Source organism: Zootoca vivipara, chromosome 1 (genome assembly GCF_963506605.1).
Source record: "Zootoca vivipara chromosome 1, rZooViv1.1, whole genome shotgun sequence".
Classification (NCBI taxonomy): Eukaryota; Metazoa; Chordata; class Lepidosauria; order Squamata; family Lacertidae; genus Zootoca; species Zootoca vivipara.
This window is the reverse complement of record NC_083276.1, coordinates 19,146,004-19,158,713: the sequence shown is the minus strand read 5'-3', so window position 1 is coordinate 19,158,713 and position 12,710 is coordinate 19,146,004. Positions and strand designations below refer to the sequence as shown.

The 12,710-nt window shown below is 47.5% G+C and overlaps 1 protein-coding gene across 1 annotated transcript in view; it reads left to right on the top strand.

Annotated features, from left to right (window-relative positions):
- TUNAR (TCL1 upstream neural differentiation-associated RNA) overlaps positions 1–10,256 on the top strand; it is a 50,342-nt gene extending 40,086 nt beyond the window's left edge. The window contains exon 2 of the mRNA XM_060277450.1: positions 10,059–10,256. Within this exon, the coding sequence (XP_060133433.1) occupies positions 10,059–10,244 (186 nt within the window). The 3' untranslated portion in view covers positions 10,245–10,256. The remainder of the gene's footprint in view (positions 1–10,058) is intronic.
- The last annotated feature ends 2,454 nt before the right edge of the window (positions 10,257–12,710 follow it).

The following is a 12,710-nucleotide window of genomic DNA, read 5'->3' as shown; positions in this document are numbered from 1 at the left end:
GGGGTAGCCACAGTCAACAATACCCCTCCATTACCAATAAACTAACCAATGCCTAACCACCAACCTTACAAGTTGTGACAATTTGCTATGCAGCAGGCAAAAACCAGACAGCACCAGCCAATCAGCCAGATGGAAAAAATTCCTACTGGGCCCCTGCATCAATGCGGACGACCCCATGACAGGCACAGCAAGGTCAACACAGAAGCCTAAAAATAGGGAGGGAGGGAGATCCGAAGTACGCAGACAAAGAAGGGGATCTGAACACGTGCTTGCCTATTTATACCCCAGGGCTGTCAATCAAATAATGGCAACATGGCAACAACCTGTGGTCCAATCACCATAGCGGTAATCCAAACAATCCCACCCCAGCAGCAAAGGGGGTAGTTTGTTGGCCCCCACCGCAACACATGCTCTCCAGGAAGGAGAATCCGCACTGCCAAATGACCAGAAAAGGGGTCTGGCATGCTCTTGTGCTTATAATTTCAGTATCATGTATGGGAGAAATCAGTGTGGAAACACAGCATTGTTGCTGTTAAAGGCAGTGCCACAGTGGCTGGTTTAAAAGTTGGCAACCCTGCAGACAGAGAGTAGTTCATGAGTGAGACCAACAGCACCTGCTATGCTACATTTGGGCACCCTCTGGAAATGCATCCCCCCCCCCAAAAAAAAACAAAATCTGAGAGGAAATGCTTCAACTTTTTTGAGACAGGCTCTGAATGTTGCCAGCACCTTGGCTTGCACTTGAAAAAGTTGTGGGAATGATGGTGATTTGAGATTAAAAGCAATAATTTATTAAGATGCTCAAGAGAGATGCACGAGCAAAGCTTATCCCGTGGAGAACTGAACAGATTCAACTCTCACAGCTTCCGCAGCGCCAGAAGTAATTAATTATCACATCGCAGAAACTTGCTTGACACCATGTTGGACCAGGCTCAACATTATGCTGGCAAGCATTATCTGATGATTTGCAAAACAAGTCAGGCCTCTTCTTTTGTAACCATTTCCCAAAGGCCACATCTGCCAGTGGTGTAAATCAAGAGCAGCTTTCCCTTTATTTGAACGGAGCATGAAAAAAAGACCGGGAAATGAGGATCTGTCCCACCTCTGTTCAGTCTAGCTTGACTATCAGCCCCCAGTTCTGTATGCTTTCATACACAATCACAGATCTCCCAGGCAAATTGTTCAGAAATTTCAGCATGTTTTCTACCCCCAGGCTATTAATTGTGATGACACATTAAGAGATAAGGGAGCATTAATTTTGGGAGGATACTTTCATCCCTCTGCAGATGAGAGATATACAGCAGAAACCTGCTTTGATTGGCAAACTGAAGTAACCCCCGGAAGGAAGGGGTAAAGAGGTGTGTGAGCTCCTACGCTGTTGGAGTGCCGAGTCTTCCTTATCTCCTGAAGAAGAGAGGCACCGGCAGTGATCAAATCGCCAAGTAGGGAAGAGAAGATTCTGGGGAATGCGTAGGCTTGAGCTGTATGAATGAGACAAAAGAACGGACTATTCCTTTGTTATTTATCATTTCTTTTAAACGTGCTACCGCTCCCCTCTTCTGAAGCGCAGTGGTTGTTCGAAGTTTGAGTTGGGAAACTTTCCTAAAAGCAAGCTGGTGGTTGACTCCCTCAACAGTGACAAGGAAACAAAATAAATGTGCCCTCAGGCCCTGATGCCAAGTTGACCAGCCACGTTGAAAAAAAAGAGCAGGAAACGGGCCCATGATATGTGACAGGGGAAGAGGAGGAGAAGAAGAAGAGTTTGGATTTGATATCCCGCTTTATCACTACCCGAAGGAGTCTTAAAGCGGCTTACAATCTCCTTTCCCCTCCCCCCCCCACAACAGACACCCTGTGAGGTGGGTGGGGCTGAGAGACTTCAAAGAAGTGTGGCTAGACCAAGGTCACCCAGCAGCTGCATGTGGAGGAGCGGAGACACGAACCCGGCTCCCCAGATTACGAGTCTACCGCTCTTAACCACTACACCACACTGGGGACACCAACGCGACATCTGTGGGCATGATGGCACAAAGGAAGACCTTCATTGGCACACCTGAGCAGGAGCTCCAAACTCTGAGGTGTTTTTTTGTTTTGTTTTTTAAGTCTCTAGTCATTCTAGAAAGAAAGTTATGAAGCAAATTCACCCTTCTCAGGGATTTCAGCAAAATGAGCTCATCCTGGTTGTTCCCACCTGTTGAAGGCTGAAGGTTTTGGCTTCATATATGGGTGGTTTGGCAGTTAGCATTTGCTCAAGTGGTGGTTTAGGCATTGGGTAGGCATAGTGTTGGACGGAGGAGAGGTTGTAGTCTCCACCTGATCCCTCCAAAAGTGAGATATCCCATTAAAGGGATCCAGGCGAGATGCTTCTGTCTAGATATCCAGGTGGGGGTGGAGGGGCCACAACACTCCACAGGTGCAATCCAGTGGGGGGAGTTACTCCTTGATGTAGGTCAGGAACTTCCCCACTTCTGGTTGACCCCAATGTAAGACCTTCTGGCAGGCTGGCCAGAAGTCGTGGGTTCTACATCTGTAGTCAATAAAGATGTGGCCTGATTTTACACAAAATAATAGCTGTCGTGCCTTTGGTATGGGGAGGACTAAAGGGCAAGGGGGACGCCTTGCCACACAAGTTAGTTGTTTGGGAATCAGGCAATAAGAATCCCTGGGATCCTAAAGAGCTGTTTCCCCCTTCTCTTTAGGGTACATTTCCTGCTTCTCTCTTATTTTCTAATAGCCTTTGGAATATTTGCTCTTCCTTTTTTCATAGCGACCAGGATGTATCTTTCCTGTGGCGGGCTCGTTTGAGATCAGGTACTCCCTACACATTACTTGCTGCAAATACTGCTATGCAGTAAGTATGGTTGGGGGCTAAGGAATCCTGTCCCCAAATGGCAAGTGCACAGTGTGAAAATTTAGCAAAAGGGCTTGGGCATGTCTCAGCTGTGCAGGACCTAAAGCCAGGCACTCATTAAGAATCCACCATATATCTCACTTACAGTATAATGATAGACATGCCACACCTCTGTGGGGAACAAGCCCCTCTCGAAATGACCACGCTGTAAGATCTGGGCTCCCTCCATGCAGACTGAAGGTGTAAATGGGTGAATAAATCATATTTCTTAAAACTATGACAGTCTTCAACTCTCCAAAAGAGCACAAACCCTGGGTGAGCACTTGGAACCCCCTGGAATCTTGCTACTGCTCGTCAGAGAGTGGGGATGGCTCCCAACTTCTGTAAGAATATTACCAGCCTGGGTAGGGGCTGAGATCACAGCAGAGTTGGCGATCTTAGAATTATAGAGTTGGAAGAGACCACAAGGGCCATCCAGTCCAACCCCCTGCCAAGCAGGAAACACCATCAAAGCATTCTTGACATATGGCTGTCAAGCCTCTGCTTAAAGACCTCCAAAGAAGGAGACTCCACCACACTTCTTGGCAGCAAATTCCACTGTCGAACAGCTCTTACTGTCAGGAAGTTCTTCCTAATGTTTAGGTGGAATCTTCTTTCATCTTAGGGATGAAACCATGGCAAAATCAGGTGGGTCAAGATCCTGTCTTGCTTTCCTTGATGGATATGGAGCCTTCTGAGTTGTGGGTGTAGCTTGGGATAATGTGATTGCTTTTCAGAGACCAAATATCAGTCGTGTGTGTGTGTGTGTGTGTGTGTGTGTTTTCAGTGTCCTAGAGAGCTTGCAGCTTCAAAAAGCGGGACTGGTCAGCACCATATCCCACCAGCAGCAGCTGTCCTTGTTGCAAATGTTTCATTTTATATTAAGGAGAAGGGAAAACAAAAACAAAGAAAAAAACCCTGTTCCATCTCTGGTTTTATTCTGCATTATTTATAAGAAAGTCATTGTAGTTTTCTTTCTGTGCAGGGAAAATATAGAAAAAAGGTGGGGGACTCTTGTTTACCTCCTGGGATTGTTTTCTCTCTCTGATTATATTAGCAGAAATGAGATTTGGCCAAGCCTGTTCTGTTATGCCCTCACCTGTGCTGCTGCAGAGTGTCAGATCTTGAAATCAGAACTTCTGAGAGCCTGGGAAAGGCTAATAAATGAACCCTTTTGGCTCCAGGTTACAGAGCCCAGAGAGGGTCTGGGTGTGCAGCCTAACAGGGGGTCTGGGTGGTTTTCGTCATATCAAAATCTCCATTCAGCCATGAACAGCATTTGAAACTCCCATTGTTCTAGGCACATTTTGCCACAGGAAATTTCATTCGCCTGAGCATTTTCTGAGCTCTGGGCTCAGAATCTTATGCCTAAGATTTCAGTTAAGGAAAGGAGGACCTTTTTCTGCCTCCCCACTTCCAGCTACTCTCCCAGACATTGAAGTCCAGTGCCAAGGGCCTTCTGGCGGTTTCCTCACTGCGAGAAGTGAGGTTACAGGGAACCAGGCAGAAGGCCTTCTCAGTAGTGGCACCTGCCCTGTGGAACACCCTCCCAGCAGATGTCAAGGCAATAAGCAACTGTTTTACTTTTAAAAGACAACTGAAGGCAGCCCTGTTTAGGGAAGTTTTTAATATTTGATGCTGTATTGTTTTTACGATTCGGTTGGAAGCCACCCAGAGTGGCTGGGGAAACCCAGTCAGATGCCCGGGGTATAAATAAATTTATTATTATTATTATTATTATTATTATTATTATTATTAAAAAGTGAAGTTACCTAATTTGCACTTTTCAAGACAATATGCAAACCAAAACACTGCCATCTTTCAGAATTCACCTTTCTCCAAAATTTTGCAATGCAGGTCCCTAGCCTATAAATAACGTACAAAAATGAATGTGCTGGTGTAAAGTACTGTATGCACAAAATGCATTTATCAATGAAACAACAGATGAAAATGCATTACATTGGGGGATGTTGCTTTGCAAAAAAACATGCCTATCATGTGTTGTGTATTGAGTCAAAGGATTTTATCTCTGTATTTTTATTGTCTGTATTTGCATTAGGATAAAGTAACTGCCTTTTGGTTCCAGAGGGTACAGCTACTATTGGGTCATTTAAGCTGCTGTATTTGGATCCTCTGTCTTATTGGTTCCCTCCAAAAGGCAGCACTGTGATTGCCTGATATTGTTCCCTCCAAAATGTATCCCTTTCTAGCTAGTTCCCTGTCCCTATAAATGTAGCCTTCCTGCCCTCACAGTCAGTCTTGTTCACTTTAATAAAGAGCTGTTACTAGAGAACTGTCTCCAGCATGTTATGTCAAGAGAGCTGAAATCACAAACCCCACGTCACAACAACTGGCGACGAGGATGGGATCCGGAATGCTGAGGAGCGGTTAAACACAGCCCTGCCTCAGAGTCCGGATTGCAGCTTAGAACAAGACTCACTGGCCAGCTGAGAAGACGACCCTGCCCGCTAGGACAATGGAGAGTCCAAGGGTATTGGAGCCCTTCCAGCCATCAGAGCCCCACACATGGGAAGACTACGTCGAACGCTTCGAGTTCTTTGCAGTGGCTCAAGGGATCACCGATGCCAGCAAAAGAAGGGCCACATTCCTGAGCTACTGTGGGCCCGAGACCTTCAAGCTAGCCAAGGCATTACTTGCTCCAGCGAAGCTGAGTGAGACATCTCTCCAAGATATTCTTGCCTGCCTAACAAGCCACTTGGCGCCTACTGAGACCAAGATGGCCTGGCGGATGGAGTTCCATAAGAGGCAGCAGCATGCTGGGGAGTCTGTATCCGCATTTCTGGCTGAACTCCGGAAGCTCGCTCAGCACTGCGGCTTCCAAAATCTGGAAGAGACTCTCCTGGATCGGTTTGTTGGTGGTCTGAGCAGCAAGAAAGCCAGAAGACGCATCGTGGCTAAAGAAGAGGTTACCCTTGCTTCAGCCTTGAAGGAGGCCACTGCCACGGAGAATTATGAAAGAGAGGAGCTTGATGCCAGTCGCAAGGCCACTAAGCCACAGATAGAAGTTGCGCATGCCATGGACGGGCTAGAGGCTACTCCGAGCCAGAGCCCAGTCCGTGGGGTCGAGTTGGTGCGTCAGGCCTGCACTGTGCACAAAGATCACCAAGGCAGTTGCCCAGGTTGTGGCGGAAACCATGGGCGGAAGAGTTGTCGTTTCAGGGATGCTATGTGCCGGACGTGCGGAAAGACGGGTCACATCGCCAGGGTCTGTAGATCGGCGGCGTCGGGAGCGACAGGAGCACCTAGACTGGAGCATCGCAGACCGCCCACAGCAACTCGTTTTCTAAAGGACTGCCACTACGTAACGGAGATCAACGGGAGGGCCGTGCAGTTTCCAGCGCAAGGCAAGGCACACGTCAAGGTGAAAATTGAGGGTCAGCAGTGCAACATGGAGGTGGACTCCGGATCTGCATTCACCATCGTGTCGGACCAGACCGCGAAGACATTCTTCCCCAGGGGTAAGTTGCCCCCTCTGGAGCCCTTCCCGGCAACCTTGCAGTCGTACTCAGCAGGCCGCATCCATGTTATGGGAATGTGTGCTGTGAGAGTACAGTTCCGGGACAAACAGGCTGTACTCAAACTGGTGATTGCGAAGGGCAGTCGCCCCAGTCTCCTGGGCACTGACTGGTTCCCCGCCCTGGGACTGAGTATCTCAGGGCTTAATTCAATCCAAACCTGCCCTGAGATGAGCGAGGCATTATGCAAGGAATTTGCTGGTCTCTTTAATGGAAAACTGGGTTGTTATAAAGGGCCCCCAGTTGACTTCGAGTTGGACCCCGGGGTGGCCCCAATCCGACTCAAACCAAGGCGAGTGCCATTTGCACTGCAACCCAAGATCGAGGCAGAGCTGGATAAATTGGTCAAGCAGGGAGTTCTCTCACCCGTGGACTCTGCTAAGTGGGAGACTCCAATCGTCACGCCCCTTAAAGCAAATGGGGAAGTCAGGATATGTGCAGATTACAAATGTACTATCAATAAGGCACTCAGGGGAAACTCATACCCCATTCCAGTTGTATCACATCTGTTGGCTAAACTGGCTGGGGGCAAGGTGTTCGCTAAAATTGACCTGGCACAAGCTTACCAACAGCTGCCAGTAACCCCACAATCAGCGGAAGCACAGACTATTGTCACACATAAAGGGGCGTTCAGAGTTAACAGATTACAGTTCGGAGTTTGTGTGGCCCCAGGGATTTTTCAAGGGCTCATGGAACGCCTGTTAAGAGGTCTGCCAGGGGTCTTGCCATTTTTTGATGACGTTTTGATTGCTGGAAAAGACCCACAGGAACTGGTTGCGCGTGTCCGTGCAGTGTTGCTCAAGTTCAAGGAGGTGGGATTGCAACTGAAAAAGGAAAAATGCAGTTTTGGGGTGCCAACGGTGGATTTCTTGGGGTTTAAGATTGATGCATCAGGCATCCACCCCACAGATGCTAAGATTAAGGCCATCATCGAGGCACCACGACCACAGAACAAGACGGAGTTGCAGTCATTCCTGGGACTTATTAACTTTTATCATTCGTTCTTACCCCAGAAAGCTTCGGTAGCTGAACCATTACATAGACTATTGCAGAAAAAGAATGTGTGGCGATGGGGGCGGGAGCAGCAGAAGGCTTTTGACTCCTTGCGAGAAATGCTGAGTAGCAGGAGCGTCCTTGCTCATTATGATGAGTCGAAGCCGCTGGTCCTGGCATGTGATGCCTCTCAATACGGCCTGGGGGCTGTGCTGAGTCATAGGGAACCGGATGGGTCGGAAAAGCCCATCTCTTTCTATTCCCGTACGTTGTCACCCACGGAGCGCAACTATGCTCAAATTGATAAAGAGGCACTAGCAATTGTGTCGGGAATCAAAAGGTTCTATGATTATTTGTACGGTCGCCAATTCTCCATTGAAACGGACCACAAACCACTGTTAGGGTTGTTCAACCCAAACAAACAAACGCCACAAATTCTCTCCCCCAGAATGTTGCGTTGGTCAATATTCCTGAATGGGTTCCAGTACACCTTGACCCATGTGCCGGGGAAACAGTTGTGCCACGCTGATGCGCTGAGTCGATTGCCCCTTCCTGGCGGGAGCAATGAGGATCCTGCTCCGGCGGAGCACATTATGATGCTAGAAACACTTCCGGGGGCTCCTGTAACAGCTACTGATATAGCTGAGAAAACGAGGAAAGATGCTGTTCTCTCCCGTGTGCTCACTTGGGTGGGGAGGGGGTGGCCAGGTGGTCCGCATGAAGAAAAATTCAGGCCTTATGCGACAAGGCAGCACGAATTGTCCATGCATAAGGGTTGTCTCCTATGGGGAGATAGGGTGATCATCCCAGCACCACTGAGAAACAGGGTTCTTGAGACGCTTCACATGGGACACCCGGGAATGGTCAGGATGAAGTCGCTAGCCCGATGTTATGTGTGGTGGCCTGGAATGGACCAGAACATAGAACAATGGGTACGAACATGCAAGGCATGCCAAGAGGTGCGGCCAGAAGTGGCCAGAGCACCAGTCCACTGGTGGGAGCAGTCCAGGACTCCCTGGAGCCGGCTGCACATAGATTTTGCTGGGCCATTCCAAGGGAAGGTCTTTTTGGTTATCGTTGATGCATATTCCAAATGGTTAGAAGTGGCGATGGTCCCTAGCATGGCATCAGCTGCCGTAATCAAGGTGTTGAGGCAGCTGTTTGCAACCCACGGGTTACCTGAGACCATTGTATCAGATAATGGGGCAGCTTTTGTATCCCAAGAATTCAGGGCATTCTTGGCTGATAACTTCATAAGAGGGGTCACATCTGCGCCCTTTCACCCATCCTCCAATGGGCAGGCTGAGCGCATGGTAAGAACAGCCAAAGAATCCATTGCACGCTTAATGGAGGGTAACTGGTCGGCTCGCATTGCGCGAATGTTATTTTTGCAGCATGCGACGCCGTGTACTGCGACGGGCAAGTCGCAAGCCGAGCTGCTCTTAGGTAGAAGACTGGTAACGGTGCTGGATTATGTCCACCCAGATAAAATGCCAAACCGTAATTCAAGAGCAACCCCCCAGGCTGAGACTGACACAACAAGGTATCTCGCCCCTGAAGATCTGGTCTGGGTGAGGAACTATTCACGAGGTCCGCGGTGGGTGGCCGGTGTGATCACCCGGGCTAGTGGACCTGTGTCCTATTATGTGACCTTGGAAAATGGGCAAGTTTGGAAGAGACATATAGATCAGCTGAGGCGCCGGGCGCTCAGCAGGGAGGAGTCAGATAATTCATCCCTGGCTAATGACGCACAGCTGCGAGACCAGAGTGAAGATGGCCCAGAGGTGCAGTCACCAGGGGCTTCAGCAAATGAACCAGGGTCTGCTAGTCCTCAGGATGACGAGGTACAGGTAGGGGACCCTGAGATGTCTGGGACTCCATCTGTTCCTGACGAAACCCCTATAGCAGCCCCTCCACCACAGGTAACACCCAATCCAGAACCTGCAACACCTGTTGTCAGGAGATCAAGTAGAAGTTGTAGGACCCCACAGTACCTGAGGGATTACGTCTGCTGTGCTCACTAGGGGGGGAGGGGTGTTGTGTATTGAGTCAAAGGATTTTATCTCTGTATTTTTATTGTCTGTATTTGCATTAGGATAAAGTAACTGCCTTTTGGTTCCAGAGGGTACAGCTACTATTGGGTCATTTAAGCTGCTGTATTTGGATCCTCTGTCTTATTGGTTCCCTCCAAAAGGCAGCACTGTGATTGCCTGATATTGTTCCCTCCAAAATGTATCCCTTTCTAGCTAGTTCCCTGTCCCTATAAATGTAGCCTTCCTGCCCTCACAGTCAGTCTTGTTCACTTTAATAAAGAGCTGTTACTAGAGAACTGTCTCCAGCATGTTATGTCAAGAGAGCTGAAATCACAAACCCCACGTCACAACATCATGCAAAACTGCATACAGAAGTGTGGTAAATATTGCCCTCAGGTACTGAAGCGTTTTCACGAGGCCTTTTTAGTTTTAATTTTAAAAATTGCAAGCTGATGTGCAAATGTGGAGAACTGAAGACTGGAAAAATTAGGAACTGACACTGACAGAATTTGCCTGTTCACTAATTCATGAATAGAGCAATTGTATTCTGACTCTCTGCTTTGCTCTCTCCTTCTCTCTTTCTTTCTTTCTTTTTTTACATTGTAGGTTAGCCTGAGGAGAAGGATTAAGAAACTGGCTACCAAGATGGTAATCACTAGTGGAAATGAAGAAGAAAAAGGCAACCAGGAAAAGGAGAGCAAAGAGGAGTCCATCTTGGCAATGCTGGGCATTATCGGGACAATCCTGAACCTCGTCGTGATCATTTTTGTGTACATCTACACGACATTGTGAGGCGCAGACACAAAACAGGGGAGACAGCTGACAAGAGGTGATGGCAAACGTGGCCGGCTATTGACACACGGCTTAATGAGAATTGACTCTGTAGTATATTAAGACGTCATAAAAGCTCTGCCTGAGGGCGTTGGAGGTTGAAGCACAATTAATTGAACAAGACTTTTTTTCACACAGTTACAAGCAAAACTCGCATCGCTCCCTCCCTCCCTCTCTCTCTCTCGTAGAGAAATGAGTGCAAATCTGTAAGTATCAGCTTTGGATGGGGGGGTCAAGGAAAACCCCTCCACTATGGATAAAACTTTTCAATACAGCCAAAGACTGGACACTATTATAAACAGTGACAAATATATAGCATATCTGTGCCAAGTTAAGTTCCATGCCCATAAGTCTGCATCTTCTCTTCTCTTCTTTATTTGGTTTACATCGAAGCTAGCAAGCTTTTCTTTCTCTCGCTCTTTGTTTTTTTTCCAATTTTTAACTAAAAATGAACATATGGTGCAATCACAAGGCAGGGGGGAGGGGAACCAGCTACTCCGCTGAGCTGCCTGAGCTACCAAAGGGTAAAACCTTGAGCAAAGTAAGGTTACCTGACGTTCCTTTTCTCTCTCGGTTGCTTGACATCTGTGTCTGTTCAAACCGATGTTTATAAATATATATTTTTAATAAATGTGCTATATTTTTAGCATGAGCCAAACTTTGGGTGACGCCAATGTTGTTGTTTTCCAGCCTGGGTTTGTTCCACAAAAGAGCGCCCCTCTTTTTCCTCCATCCTCCCCCCCCCGCCCCCTGGTTCTAAATCATCATATGCTAAGGGCTTGGGCTTTAGTTTTGTTTCTTTGCCGCAGAGACAGACACCTTGTTTCCTGCTCCACTGCAGAGCCCAGACACATCATGCTTACATGCCTGACTTGAAACAGGAATATCAGTTGGAAAACATTGCATTTCATATGGAGGCATGGCACGGCGACCTTTGCCAAGTCGCTTCATGGGCACAACTCTATATATAGACAAACAACAACAGGAGCAGAAAGAGTTGCTCCACCTCCTGTTCCACCTCCACTCTTCCTCTCAGAGAATGTCAAGCCTTTCAAATATATACTTAGTTCCCATTTTTGACGGGGACTTCAAGGATATACTGAAGTCCCATTAAGTTCAACGGGGCTTGCTGTGAGATAAATGAGTGTAGGATTGCAGCCCACATATTTGAATGGGATATAGATTGCGAGGGGAATATGAAAATTTGTGGCTTCTTCATGGTACTCCTGGACATAGGAGACAACTCCTAGGGACCGTGGGTGCTTTGGTCCCCACAATAAAATCTTTGAGGGAGACAGGCACCCATAAAGTTGATGGGCATTTCCATTCAAATGGTGTGTGTGCACTGTGTCATGTGACTGATTATGTGAGGCAGGGCTTACCTGGGCCCCCACAATATTTTATTTAAGCGGGCACCCCTGCTCTCGGATATGAGTTAAAAATTGGATAGCATCAGTTTGAGAGGTCCTCCCACTTCTCTTACTAATACTTCTCAAGTATTGCTTTTTGTATTTCACCAGCTTTGGACTAATGCTGGGGTGTCATCAGGATGCCTATGGACCTTCACACTTTTATGCGGGGGGAGGGAGCTCTGTGGGAAAGGATAAATGGCAGCGACAGGAAGTGTGCAGAGAAGTCCTCTTATGGGGTGGCTGATTTTAGAGAGGGGCAAAATGGATGGAGCAATGGAATGAGGGAAAAGAGGGTTTTGACTTATGTTATGGATGCCATGCATAATATCTGTATTATGACAAAACAAGGGTACATAAAGGTTTCCAAAATCATGTCGTAAGAAGGATCCTGTACACTGCCTGACTGAGACATAAGGACCTCTTAGAAAGGAAAACACCAAGGTGGTTATCCCCTACTGAGGTGGTATCAATGAAAAGGATAAACATGGATAAAAGGTGGGCTACTTATAAAGATCTCATAGAGTTTAAAGAAGAAAGAATGAATTGGGTGGGGGGGGGGTAGAGAAGAGCTACAAGATTATACTACAGATTGCTTCCAGTACACTACTTGAAGGATTTTTTAAATTTTGTTTCGACTACAGCAGACCAACACGGCTACCTACCTGTAACTAGCATTAAACAAATGTGGGAAGTTTCCATCCAGATCCAATACATTCAACATTCAAGTCTGATGCAGCTATAAATATATTGGATGGGATTCACCCACTGAACCGTGCCAGCAGATGGGCTTCCGCTTGCGCAATGGGCTCCCCCCACTCTCCTTCCCCTTGAAATGGGCTTTTAAAGGGTTGGGAGAACCCCCAGAAAAAGCACATGGAGAGAGGGGAGGGGGGATCATTCTATCTGGTAAGCTGATATAGTTGTGCTGATGGAACGATCAGAGGAGCACAGTGTTGAATGCCACCCATTCCCTTTTCAAGCAAAGACCCGTAGTAGCAAAAAAGGAGCCATTTCA